At 49.9% G+C, this 14,027-nt stretch overlaps 1 protein-coding gene across 4 annotated transcripts in view; it reads right to left on the minus strand.

Annotated features, from left to right (window-relative positions):
• PAPLN (papilin, proteoglycan like sulfated glycoprotein) overlaps positions 1–14,027 on the minus strand; it is a 65,221-nt gene that overhangs the window by 12,658 nt on the left and 38,536 nt on the right. For all 4 annotated transcript variants that reach the window (XM_034769238.1, XM_034769239.1, XM_034769237.1 and 1 more), the window contains 9 exons: positions 11,917–12,124; positions 8,731–8,907; positions 7,425–7,581; positions 6,039–6,125; positions 4,677–4,947; positions 4,425–4,542; positions 3,508–3,637; positions 1,414–2,128; positions 94–231 (listed from right to left, as the gene is read on the minus strand). In XM_034769238.1, coding sequence (XP_034625129.1) covers positions 94–231; positions 1,414–2,128; positions 3,508–3,637; positions 4,425–4,542; positions 4,677–4,947; positions 6,039–6,125; positions 7,425–7,581; positions 8,731–8,907; positions 11,917–12,124 — 2,001 coding nt within the window. The remainder of the gene's footprint in view (positions 1–93; positions 232–1,413; positions 2,129–3,507; positions 3,638–4,424; positions 4,543–4,676; positions 4,948–6,038; positions 6,126–7,424; positions 7,582–8,730; positions 8,908–11,916; positions 12,125–14,027) is intronic.

Consider the following 14,027-nt stretch of genomic DNA (forward strand, 5'->3'; position numbering starts at 1 on the left):
ATGTTCTAGAAAAAAGATTCTGCAAACTGTAATGGGGGAGGGAGAGGGGATGGTGATGTTGGAACAGGAATTGCAACATGGGACTAGACTTACCTGTCAGATGATAGTGGCGTCCCATCTTTCTGCCACTCAATTCTGGGGAAGGGAGAAGAACCAGCCTTGCAGAGAAGATGAATGGTCTGTCCCAAGGCTGCCTCCACTACAGAGGACTCAGCTCCTTCCAGGATGACTCTGACAGACATAGAGATGATTTCACTCCCTGTGTCCACCTCTTGTTCGCCCACCCTTTCTCTGGTTTCTCTAAGGGTATATCTACACTGAAGCTGGAGGCGTAATCTCCAGCTTCAGTAGATATACCCACGTTAGTTCTGATTGAGTGTGTGTGCTAAACAGAGAAGTGTAGCCACAGTGGCAGGAGGGACTCGCCGCCCATGTATGATCCTGTCTGAAATCATAGGTACATACTCGGACAGCTATGCCCTCTCACTGATGTTTTCTACTCTTCTATTTTTAGCACACTGGCTCAACCAGAGCTAATGCAGGTATGTCTACCCAAATTGGAAATCATGCCTCTAGCTCCAGTGTAGACATACCCGTAAGGTAGCCCTTCAGGACAGGATGGGAGTTGCACAATAATGAGCTAAGGTAACCCAGAGGTCTGTTATATATAGCTCTGTTAGAAACTAGAGGCTTGAGAGCCTGCACTCAGCAATCCAGGGCTAGACCTCTCCTAGGGGGGAGAAGACGGATCTTGACAAGTTGAATGCTGTGGACAGTCAATTGATGAGGTAGAGGCAGAGACCATTAAAACCCCTTTAGTCTGGGAGAACTAAAACAAATCTGAATCCAGGTCCCCGGAGATACCAAGCTAGTGTTTTCTCTAGACTTACAATTGAACCAAATCCTGAAATCCAAATGCCTTTGATCATCATCAGGTGTTCATCAGCTGGATCTGGATTCATCTCTAGTATTAACCTACTGCTGATCCTTTACCATGCTAAAATAAAGTCTTGAAATCACATACAGGGCCAAATTTAACCCTAGTGTAAGTAAGCACAACTCCTGTTGTTTTAAATGGGAGCCAGAGCTGGCCAACAACGATACCTGTGAAGTGCCCACTAGATATAAAGGATGGAGATTAAGAGCCAAATCCTGCATTCCTTACACACCCAATACTTCCACTCAAGTCAATGGCTGTATGAGATGTGCAGGACTGGGCCGCAGAAGAGGTAAAGTGGGTATTAGACATCCCCATCGCATGGACAGCTGGCTTTCCACAGGGACACTATTGTAAGTAATCTGTAGTGGGACATTTCAGGAGAGTGAGTTAGTTGTGGATTGGAAAACATTTCCCCCTGTAGAAGATGGCACTTGGTGCTTCGGTATCACAGTGGGGTAGTATAAAAGCGTCACCTGTACAAGCTTCGCTGCAAGGTGGAACCTGGTGAGGTTCGATGCCCAAGTCCATCCTCCCCAGGAGTGTCTGCTGCAGAGGGACTCCGCCACTGCTCATGTTCATGCTGCACCACCTGCCCATTGACAGTTAGCTGCCTCTCCGAGTGCCCAGACACCATTGTTTCCCCTCTCCCATGCAGCTCGCTTGATTGGTCCGTCCTCCTTTCCCCATGAGCTGCAGAGTGAGGAGAGCCCAAGCGCTGGCTAACCAATGTGCCACTCCTCTGTGAAGACTCTGGCAGTATATCCATATTCATGGTCCTTCTCCAGCCATTCTCCCTGTGGTGCAGCCCTGTGCCCTGCCATGCTGTATGGCTATCAGGTCCAGGTTGGGCAACGTGGAAGGACCCTCGTGTTCCTTCTCCTCGGCTATGACTCTCAGTTCCTCTTGCAGATGGCTGTGGGTGTCCTTGGGCTACTCCCTCTCGTGGATGGGAGCCAGAGTGGATGTGCAAAGTCCCCCTGTGGTGCTGGTGCCCCACACTGCTTGTTCCCATGGAGCCTTGGCAGGCCCTCATGCATTCCTCCTCTGAGGCAAAGTTGTTTGTGTTACCATGGCAACCACCATACCAGAACCGGTTGCACTTGCCAACAGCAGTTACAAAGTACCAGCGAGTGGTCCAGTCTGTGCAGGGGCCCTGGGCACTGGGCAGCAGACACTTGACAGGATAAGCTACCAACAAACAGCAGAAAAGAAAGAGACCTGATCGTGAGAGTTGACTCCTGGAATCTCCTTTCTACTGAGCACATAGCCCTGATAGCTTCATCACCATGCTACCCAAGGCTGCTGTCCATGGAGGGAGAATTATCTCATGGGTAGCACACCCAGCTAGGCAGTAGGAGATTGGGGTTCTGCTCCTAACTCTGCCCTTGAGCAAGACACTCTCACCTCTCTGTGTCTCAGTTCCTTGTGTGTAAAATGGAGATAACACCGCCTACCTCCCAGGGGCTGCTGGTCTTCATTTAGGTTTTATAGCCCAGCACAGTGTTACACAATTGTGAGTTATTCTTGTACTCTGGGGTTCCTGCTATAGGACTGGGGAGGGAGGGAGGGAGGGTATCATTCCAAAGTCATCCAGCCCGAGGCTTGGAACCAGAACTGGTCACAAAACCTAGGGTAACACAAGGTGCTCTGGACTCCACATGCTAGGACAGAGGAATAAATGTAACCCTGTGGCCCTATGAACCTTGGGTTTTCTGCTGGCTCACAGGCACTGTTCTGACTCCTAGAGCCATGATGCATCAGAGAAGCAGCTTCAGTTGCTGCAGCCCAGATTATGAGTGGCCACTGTAGGGGTGTGGAGGAGTGAGCGAGAAGTTGTCCCTTCCCGGGGGTAGCTGGGCAGAAATGCTCCCTGTGCTCTGAGAAGGGGGTTGGGGAAGGTGATGTAATAGCACACTCCTTACACTACTCTGCCAAGTACAGCTGGTGTCCTGCGGGATCGAGCAGCTCTATCCTAGAGTGGGGCACACGGCACACTCTCTCTCTCTCTGAGCTAAAGGAACAAAACTGAGTGACACAATTTCCCTGGAGCTCCTCCTGGGGCATCATGGCTCTGCAGTGCCCCCTACTCAGAGCTGTGGCTTAAATTCCTCAATTGAAGCGCTAAGTGACATGTTCGACCCCTAATTATAGCCCTGAAACCATACTGGGGTCAATAGGCTTGTTTGGGGGGGGGGGATATGGCCCACTGATAATAGGATGATTCCTAGCTTGTCATGGATCAAGGCAAATGACGGGGGATCAATGCAAGCAGGGATGCATGAGTGAGTCTTGGCCTGCAGAGTGGCCCTTATGAGGAAGTCTTATAGACTCCAACAGAGATGAAATCAATAGTATTCTATAGGAAATTAATAGGGATTAATAGGAATTTCTCTAATTTTTTTTTCCAACCATCATACAGAATCCTATTGCAGGGAGATTATTTTTATTACATTTTACAGGATAGGTGAAAAACCCTATACAAAGCTTCACATTTTCTATTACATTCTGTAAGATTTTCCTTTCAGGGGAGGCACATTTCTAAAGCAGGAATCCAAAACATCACTTACGTTGGCTGGGTCTGTTGAGGCATCCTTCCCCTTGAGGTCCCGAAGCTGAAGCGATGTTGTCATAGCAGCAGCCATACAAAGAACCTCGACACTCATCAGACGGGTTCTGCTGGGACAAAGCTTGGCTCGCCTTAGTAAAAGGAATTCAAAGGTTAACGTTACTGGGCGGCTACTTCTACAGCATATGGTAATGGTATGGAAATGGTATAGTAATGGTATGGTAGTCATTATTCACTTAGGCTAGGTTAAAATGGGCAACTTTGAAGTGTGAAACTCTCTATATCTCCTAAGCCATCCAGCCCCTATTTGCATTTTGGCATGCCCCGCTAATCTGTTCTGGACCACGAATCACCTTGTTAGCCCAAAATGACTCTACACAGTTCCGGAACCTAGCATCTCCCACTGCAAAGACCTATCAACTTATATTCTCAGAAAAAAAAAAATCACATCCAAGGTAGCCTCAGAATGGCAGGAACCATACATCAAACACAGGCACAACAATCAAATACTTCCCTCTCCACATGCAATGCTGACGATTTCTGGTTGCCTCGAGAGAGCAAGTTTGGTTCAGTGTCCTACACTAAGAAATATTGAGTCCCTTCCCCAAACGAGGGTGCTCCACTCGTCAACCTGGCAGCACAAGCTGCAGCTGCCACTCCAACACCCAGACTCATGTCACGAAGGAATTCCACAGGGGCTCACTGAGCGGCAGCAGATAGGAATGTTGGCTTAGTGGGCGTCTAGCATCCTCCCTCTATCAATTGCCCAGAGTTATTGTCAGGAGACATAAAGGAAGAGCAGAGCAGGAGCCAAAAACCTCAGTCTCCAGGGCCAGAGCCAAACCCTGAAAACAATGGGCTATTTCAACCAGATCTCAATATTATTAGCAAAAGGTTCTAGAGAGTTCTGGCACTTACCGTTGGGGAGGCTGCAGCGGGCCTGTTTCTGCTCACATAAACATCACTGTAATGTTGTGTGCAACCCACATTGTTGGGGCCCTGAGCAGCTGATATTCCATCAGGGCAGCATCCATACCTGCAGGGAAAAGATAAAGGGTTTTAACAAAATCTTTCTTATTTGGAACCCTGACCCAACAAATGCAGGCTGTAAACATCAACTCAGTCATAGAGGGTGGTTCCACGAGCCCAAACCCCACTGTTTCATCCAACCTGCTCCGATGGCACGTGCTGAAGGGGCAGCCTTGCCCAAAGGGGCCAGAAGCCGGAGTGTGACCATCTGAGCAGCAGCCATGAGGGCTCTGGCTGCAGTCCCGAGGGCCAGTCCCTGTGGCAATATCCTGATGGGAGCTGAACTGCCGGGACCCTGAAGAGCTTGAGTGGGATTCCCAACGAAGAGGCAAGAAGTTGGAGCTACGATCTTCACTGGGCTGGAGCTGGTGGTGTGTGGCGCTACTTTGGATTGTTCTTTCATTGCTATAAACTGAAAAGAAAAATCCTTAATGCATGCAGCCCATTTCAGGTGGGCATCAAAATCCAGTCTGTTTCCTCTGCCTCTGTTCAAAGCACATTGATAGATGAAAGGAGTCCTCTACCAGTCCGACTCTGAGGCCAGACTTGTTAACGTACATTTTTCACCTGGGAGAAAGTCACAGGAAACTTCCTGACTGAAGCTTTGTTCTCATTCACAATGAATTCTGGTTCCTTAAGATTACTGTGTTACCAGATGACCTATTACCCTTAAGAAATGGTCTCTAACAATATTCTTCCTGTCCTCCCACTAGTCCAGGTGACACTGTTATTTACATCATATGGGCAGTTTTGCCCCTCAAATATTCCTATTATAAAGTGACTGAGGGCAAGTGTTTAGCCGGTTTCTCAATACACAGGGACTGGCCTTTGAAGGAATGATCACCTTAGTGAAGAATGAATATGGCATCACTCACCTCAAATCACTTGCTGGCTACTCCGTTTCTTCTACCTACCCACCCAGCTCACTAACACATCTGAGATGCCCCCCACTTGTTTCACTTCCTCCTCCAAATGGGGGTTCCCTGTTCTCTCAGATTCTCTGGGTGTCTTTAGTTCCCATATATCTTTTGTATCAGCTACGGTAGTGGTTCAAAATTAGGCACTGGAGCTGCCAATGCAAGATTCTGGGACAGACTTGAAACCTAAAGATGCCTGCAGCACAAAACTGAGTGGAAACAGGGGAACTCTTCTAGAGATGAGATGGGGAGAAAGTCTGCAGGTGGCGAAGAAAGGTTTGGGACTGGCCTGCTGGCAAGGGACCATAGTAAACTTATTATTCTCCTGGCGACCTCTTAGACATGACTGCCAAGGAGGCACTCCGTTTACCCTATGCCTAATGCCGCCCATATCAAAGTCTAGGATTTATGCATACATATATACGTTCCTTTGTGAATTTGTATCTAGATACAACTCAATATAGATGTAAAAGGATCTGTAAATTGTTCCTCACCCTAGGATTCCTGGCAGCTCATGGAAACCACATAAAGAAAGGAAATAAAGAAAACAGTGAAGAGGACATCATAAAACATAAGACCTCCAAACCTGTTGTGCCACTGTCTGGGTAGTAGCGGGTCAGCAAGTACTTTCGGCTGAGGTCATAGCCTGTGGTATCCTGCATACTGGGAACCTCTGCAAAGAGATGGACAAATGACAGAATATAGACAGTGGGTTGGACTAGTGAATATATGTGTCTGTATTCACCTGTGCCATGGGATTGGACAGGAGAAGAAATATTCAGGTTGGGATAAAGTGTCCCAGAATTATTCCAACTCCTGGGGGGACCCAGTGTGGGAGGAGCTTGGCATCATTCTCTGTCAACCTGCATAATCCACTGGCACATTCCTATAAGGCAAGAAGAGGGAGAGAAAGACCCTAGCCAAGTAACCAGATGACATGTTGAAACATGTCAAATTGTGGATCTGCCATGACACAGCTGTGGGCAGCAGCATCTCTGCAGCCTTTAGCTTTCAGGCCAGGAGGGTCAATATCCTAACTCTGGACAACAGAATCCATCTCTCACAGTGTGCCAAAAATTAATTGCCCAACAGGGGATAGTGAGACAGTAAGACGGATTAACAAAGATGCCTATGGTTAGCACTGCTAAGCAATGGTGAAACATTGTCTGCTCTGTCATGTGAGACTTCAGGTAACTAATTCTGGGGCCCATTTTTAGGCTGCTGTTGCTTGAAGCCAAGACTTGATAAATGAACCAATCAAGAGTGGGTCCTATGGCTTTGGGGGTGGAACCATAGCATTAATATGGCCAATAGGAGACCTCAAAGCTCCTGAAGCCAATGAGGAGTTTTGTTTGCTCAGAGCATCCATGCTGATGGACAGCTTGGACTGGATGGAACATCAAAGCAATACCCCTAGTTCTGTGGTGATAGACCCATTAGGACAGGTTTTGGTAAATTTGGTTTGATTCCCCTATATGGCTGGAGGGAGAAGTATGGGGAGCTAGTGTTTGTAACAACACCCTGGTCAGTGTGTTGGGTGCCCCCGTCTATACCTGATCCACAGAAGATGAGACTGTTACAGCCACAGGCTACAGATCCATGCCCAAGCTGCAGAGACTCACACTTTCAGTTCTGGTGGTCCCTGATGCAATCCTCAGTGTCAGCCAAGACAGAGGCCATCAGACAGGTAAGGGAAATACAGGAATTAAAAGCATCAGTCTCAAAAGGGGCAGGCACTGGTGTTGCTCACATGCCTGATGAACATGTTTCAGACAGCACTGGTAGCAGGAACCCCACTCCAGGCACTGCGGGAAGATGGAGCAAACTAGCTGCTCTATGAAAGCTGCACAAATGGGCAGACAAGGGGCAAAGGCCTCGAAACAATCAGCTCTGCTGGCATGGGGTACTGGGAATTTTTATTCAAAAACAGGAACATCCTAGGAAAATCCAGATGTCTAGTAATGTCACTTACGCTGTGGCAGATAGCAGGGCTGAATGTTGCAGCTTCCCAGCACAGCTGGGGTCTGTGGCTGGCTGGCCTTGCACGTCTCAGGGGGGTAGACTTTGGAATCACCATCAGCACAGATGACCTGGCGTGTTCGGATGCCTGAGTCGCAGCTCTTTGAACACTTGGGCAGAAAGATGAGGAGAGAGAGCAGGAAGACAGAACACAGTGACCCCATGAGCCTGGCATGCTGACCAGGAACATGATTAGCAGCTGGCAAAACATGGCAGAGCATAGCCCATGGCAGCCTGCTGAATGACGGTATGACCAACATGAAAGTGTTGAACATGCCTAGGTGCAATTTGACCGTTACTAGGGCTAGGCACAGTCCTAAAGTCCCCCTTCCCTGGGGCCAGATACCAAATTACAATGGGGCTGACAATGGAGCAACCAGGTTTGATGGTTCTGGTAGCATAGCTGACTGGCATTGCCACCTTTGCTAGGAAGTAAGGTGCGGGTGGCAGGGAGGGATTGGCAGCAGCCAGGAATGAAGGCAAGGAAGTCAGGGAATAGGGAGTAAGTATCTGCATAAAAACATCTGCCCCAGGAAGAAACTTCTTGCCTTTAATCAGATACAGGACATCATTTTCAAAATTAGGCACCCAAACCAAGCGCCCATTCCCTCATTTGGTTGGAATCCTATGCATCAGACAGAACCAGATTAAGGCGTAAGGGCTCACCTAGCCTTGTTAAGACCCCATCCACATAGTGCCAGGAACTGTGCTTAGCATCTTTTAAGCCAGTTCAGGCTAACTCAGCTGGCACAGATGGGGCAAAAATTCCTACTAGCTTTGGTGTTGAAGTCAGGCTAAACATAGTTTGGCCCTCTACCTAAATTTTAGGCAGACGACCCTCTGTTTAAACTGGGTTACCCTGAACCCTTTCAGAAACATACTTCAATTCACCAAACATGATGTCCAGCCCAATAGAGATGGAGTCTACCTCATACTCCGTCTGTCACATTCAAATGGGTAGCTGTGATGTTGATAGTGGTGTCACAGAAATGGGAATAATGAAGCAACAGGAGTGGATTGTTTCAGTGTATCAGCTGCATGCTGCCACAGTCACTGAAACGTTAATCCCCTCTGAGGGCTTGTTTTTGGAGCAGACACAAGCTGTGACAGTGAGCCATGGAGCTGATAACGAAGGAGTACGTGCTTCTGGCCTCAACAACCAACATGTGGACTGATTCACTCACAGCGCAATAGGTGAGAAACACTGCATGAGTACAAGTTAATTGATGAAGTGAGCACCATGAGCATACGACACTCACCAGGCCCCAGGCTCCAATGTGCCAACCAATTTTCTGGATGCAATTCTCCTTGCTGCAGGGCTGGCTGAGGAGTGGTTTAGGCTCTGTCAGGCAGGCAAAGTCTTGAGTCTGAGAGCCCAACTCGGTTCTGCAGGTGACAGTCCGGGTCTGAACGCCCTCTCCACAGCTAGCTGAGCACTGCAAGAAGGACCCTGATTGTTATATGGAATGCAGCCAGATACCTCTACGTTTCCTGGCTCTGCTCCCCAATTTCAAAATAGATATCAGCTTTGAAAATGTACAGTATGAACAACCATCGGAGAAGCAGCCTAACGCGTATGTTACTGGGATGCCATCGTTCTTAGGCTGTATAGGAGGCAGAGTAGCCTGACTGACAGGGCACTGGCCTGGGACTTGGGCTCTATTCCTGACTCTGCGACTAGCTTGCTAGATGACTTGGGCAAGTCACTTCACCTCTCGGTTTCCCCATCAATGAGGATACTGACCTCCTTTGTAAAGTGCTTTGAGATCTACTGATGCAAAGTGATACACACTAGGGTTACCACATTTTAATTTAAAAAAAGGAGGACACTCCACAGGGCCCCGGCCCCGCCCCAACTCCGTCCCTTCCCCGCCCCAGCCCCACCCCAACTCCACCCCTTCCCCAAAGTCCCCGCCCCACTTCTGCCCCCTCCCCTGAATGCTCTGCCCCCTGCTCCTCCCCCTCCCCTGCTTCCTGCGAATCAAATGTTCGCGGGAAGCCTGAAACAGGGAGGCAGCAGGTAAGCTGGGGCTGGGGCTGGGGCTGGGGCGGGGCGCGGCCCAGTCCGGCCCCCCCAGCCGAGCGGCTCCCTCTGGCGGCCGGCCGGCCCAGGCCAAGAGGCTCTGGCCCCGGCATCTCCCGCCCGGCTCGGCTCGGGCCCTGGGGTGCCGGCCTCCGGCCGAGCACCGCCAGCCCGGCCCCGGCCCCCAGCCGAGCACCGCCGGCCCCGGATGAGCACCGCCGGCCTGGCCCCCGGATGAGCACCGCCGGCCTGGCCCCCGGCCGCCAGTCCCGGCCCCCGGCCGCCAGTCCCGGCCCCTGGCCCCAGCCCTGCACTGCTGGCCCCGGCCCGGCCCTGGCCCCCAGCCCAGCCCTGGCCCCCAGCCGAGCACCGCCGGCTCCTCCCTCCCTATTTTCCCGGACATGTCCAGCTTTTTGGGATTTCCTCCCGGACGTGGATTTGAGGCCCAAAAAGCTGGACATGTCCAGGAAAATCCGGACGTATGGTAACCCTAATACACACAAGCTACAGGTTATTATGTTAGTGGTAAGGATTTCAGAGCAGGGAAGAGGACATAGGTTCTTGCATTGTCAAGATCCCTGGCCCAAAGACCTTGTCTCACTCAAGTGATCCACCTTCTGGCTCCTAATCTGTTTCTCCTGATGACAGAGGGAGAAGAGGAACTCTCTGTTTTTTCACAGGGTGGGGCTCTGTTGCGACCACTATGCTAGAAATTACATTTTATATATTTTTAGTGTTTTTCGATGCCACGTTCCTCTTTTAATTTCACTGTCATGATTCCTAGTATCCAAACCATTCTGGAATCTGTAGCAGTCTCCATATTTATATATATTTTTTGCCTCTTTCAGGAGAAATGTAGAGTTCCGAATCTGTTTCAGGAATTAAAATGCCATGATGTTATGCCACACTGTCACATTAGATTGTTCAACATCTTCATTAATGATCTGGATGATGGGAAGGATTGCACCCTCAGCAAGTTCGTGGATGACACTAAGCTGGGGGGAGAAGTAGATATGCTGGAGGGTAGGGATAGGGTCCAGAGTGGCCTAGACAAATTGGTGGATTGGGCCAAAAGAAATCTGATGAGGTTCAACAAGGACAAATGCAGAGTCCTGCACTTAAGATGGAAGAATCCCATGCACAGCTACAGGCTGGGGATTGATTGGCTAAGCGGCAGTTCTGCAGAAAAGGACGTGGGATTACAGTGGACGAGAAGCTGGATATGAGTCAACAGTGTGCCCCTGTTGTCAAGAAGGCCAACAGCATATTGGGCTGCATTAGTAGAAGCATTGCCAGCAGATCGAGGGAAGTGATATTCCCCTCTATTTAGTACTGGTGAGGCCACATCTGGAGTACTGCGTCCAGTTTTGCCCTCCACCCCCCACTACAGAAAGGATGTGGACATACTGGAGAGAGTCCAGCGGAGGGCAATGAAAACGATTAGGGGGCTGGGGCACATGACTTATGAGGAAAGGCAGAGGAACTGGGCTTATTTAGTCTGCAGAAGAGAAGAGTGAGGGGGGATTTGATAGCAGCCTTCAACTACCCGAAGGGGGGGTTCCAAAGAGGATGGAGCAAGGCTGTTCTCAGTCTTGTCAGATGACAGAACAAGGAGCATTGTTCTCAAGTTGCAGTGGGGGAGGTCTAGGTTGGATATTATGAAAAACTATTTCACTAGTAGGGTGATGAAGCACTGGAATGGGTTACCTAGGGAGGTGGTTGAATCTCCATCCTTAGAGGTTTCTAAGGCCTGGCTTGACAAAGCCCTGGCTGGGATGATTTAGCTGGGGTTGTTCCTGCTTTGAGCAGGAGGTTGGACTGGATGACCTCCTGAGGTCTCTTCCAACCCTAATATTCTATGATTCTATGGTGCTGTACCTTTTCAGGCAATGCAATGTCTCAACACAGCGATACAAATGTTGCCAGGCTGTACTGAATGTAAGTTCTGGAGAATAAATTTCAGCCCTGCACTGAAGATCGACTAATAGGTGTCCTCTATCTCTCCTTTCTATGCTTCTAGAATTTCAAATGTCCTCCTCATTGGCAGGCCTGCATGCAAGTGGTTCAAAGAGTGCCCCCTTGTGGACACACAAATATACCCAGGCACCAACAATCCAACTCGCAATATCATGTATGGGCTGAACTCTCCCCAGACATACAGCTTAGTGCAATGCCTTTGTAGATCAAGGAGCAAGGCAGATTTTGTCCTCCGTCTACACAGAGTATGTTCTACAAGTCCCTTTCTCTGCCCAATCTGCACAGGATCTAAGTCTGTTGGAGCCCTAGATGGAGAACCTGTCTCTTTAGCTCAAGCTGTAGCATTTCATACTTCTAGCTCTGAAGGTCCTTGGTTCAATCCCTGGTGTGCTAGCTCAGAGGGTGGTTGTCAGATATGTACATTGCATTCAATGTGTGAACTCACCTCCGACCAGGGCCCTGTGCTCCACGTCACACACCGTCGCATGTTGCAGGGCTGCGTGCTGCGGGGCTGCTCCGCAAAGGCCATGCACTTGGCATCATCCACCACCCCAGGGGAGCCTTGTCCATTGTTTGACATGCAGTAAACTGAGCGAGTTTGGGTACCTCCCCCGCAGGTGGCTGAGCAGGCTCCCCACTCCCCGGTTTTCCAGCTGTAGGTAACAGAAAGCCGTCACAGAACCAATGAACAAAGAGGGCTAGCAAGGAAGTCTCTGTACTTAGGGCTTGCTGTATCACAGTTGGTGCCCAAAGGGCCACGGTTAACCCTGAAATCCCCAGTTCAACCAGTTAGGGAAAAATCTCTTTTTGTGTTGTGACATCAGCAACAGAAAGAAAAGAAGCCACAAAGGGCCATCACAGCGTGACAGGATGTCACAGGGTCATATTTTTGTCTTCCACTCAAGAAAATTGGCGAAGGTGGCAATTTGACAGAGTGCATAATACCTGCATGTCCAGGAGGCATCCATGAAAGTAACAGATGCCTACACAAGCTGACCATATATTAAGTGAGTTTCACCATAACAGTCTGTGTGGAACTGATCACCATTACTTTACCAGAGTCAGAAACTCAAATGTAGCTGGAGTAAAGTTACAGGTGAGTTTAAACATGAACAATTGCTGCATAGCATAGGTGGGCAATGGGGCAGCGCTGTGGAACCAATCTGTGAGTGCAACCCACTTGGCTTTCTGACTGTGTGGGGACCCCTCAGGTCTGATCTACTGTTAAAATTTAGACTGACCTAGTTATGTCACTCAGGGGTGTGAACAATTCATACTGAGTGGCATAGTTAAGCTGACCTAACCCCCAGTGTACATGAGGCTAGGTTGCTGGAAGAATTCTTCCTTTGACCTAGCTACCACCCCTCGGGGAGGTGGATTACCTACATCAATGGAAAAACCATGTCCATCGATGTAGGAAGTGTCTACAGCTGTGCCCCTGTAGTGCCCATAGCGTAGCCATGCTCTTAGAGCACCACTTTTATTTATTTATAAAAGGAAGAGGGACAAAAGGCATCTCTCCATCACACTAGGGCCCTATCCATGAAAACATCACATACAGGACTGCACAATAGAAGACTAGCAAGTCAATCAGCCTGACCACTTAAACTCCAGCCACAAGCTACAGCATAGAGACAAACCAAAACCCCATTCTGTCTCAAAGCCAATTCTTAAAGTGTGGGTGGTGACCCCTTGCTGGCGGTCAGTGGACAGCTTCCTTGTCACATGGTGCTGGCTTAGGTCCTTATTTCCAACTGCTGACTTGCATTAAAAAAGGCTAAATATTCATTGGACAACACTTTGTCATGTAAACAGTTGCAGTAGTTGCCACCAAGTTGGGAGGGGAGAGCTCCCCAAGATAATCCCACTGTTAGGATGAGGTCCACATTATGAAAGTTTGAAAACCCTTGCCTAACCCTTTCCACCCATGCTCCAGCCCTATGCCTGGGAACACAGATAAGCCTTGCAGCATGCCTTGAAGGACAACAGAGGGGGTTATTTTGGACATAGGCACTGACTTCCTGATTTCCCAGGGGGTGGTCGACCCCAGCTCCATCCCAGGTCCTGCCCCGCCCCCCACTCCTTCCCCCAAGACCCCACCCCTGCCCTGCCTCTTCCTGACCCCATTCCATCCTCTCCCCCAAGGGCGCCCCATAGACAACTGGTGCCTCCCCATACTGGGAGGCATGATCTAAAGAGGAGGTCACGTGTCCCCCTGGACAACCACCCCTCCGTGCCCAGCCCTGGGCCACTGTGCTCTCCCTGCCACATGTTACCTGCAGGAAGGGGGCGCTCTGTCCTCCCGCAGTGCCTGGCCCCCCCAGCATGTCCTGCTGCTCTCCCCGGCAGGAGTGAGCCTGGGCAAGGAGCAGAAGGGAGCCACTTCTAAAGTCGCCCCCTCCTGGTTGCTGCCCTGCAGCCCGCCAGCTGCCTGAGAGAGCCTGGCTGGGGAGGCGGCTTCTGCTCTCTGCCCAGACTCAGCCGCCAGGGACCGCAGCTGAGTGAGTTGGAAACGTGCCGGGAGGGGGGGCTCCAGCTCACTCGTCCCCGATCCCT

Source organism: Trachemys scripta, chromosome 4 (genome assembly GCF_013100865.1).
Source record: "Trachemys scripta elegans isolate TJP31775 chromosome 4, CAS_Tse_1.0, whole genome shotgun sequence".
Classification (NCBI taxonomy): domain Eukaryota; kingdom Metazoa; phylum Chordata; order Testudines; family Emydidae; genus Trachemys; species Trachemys scripta.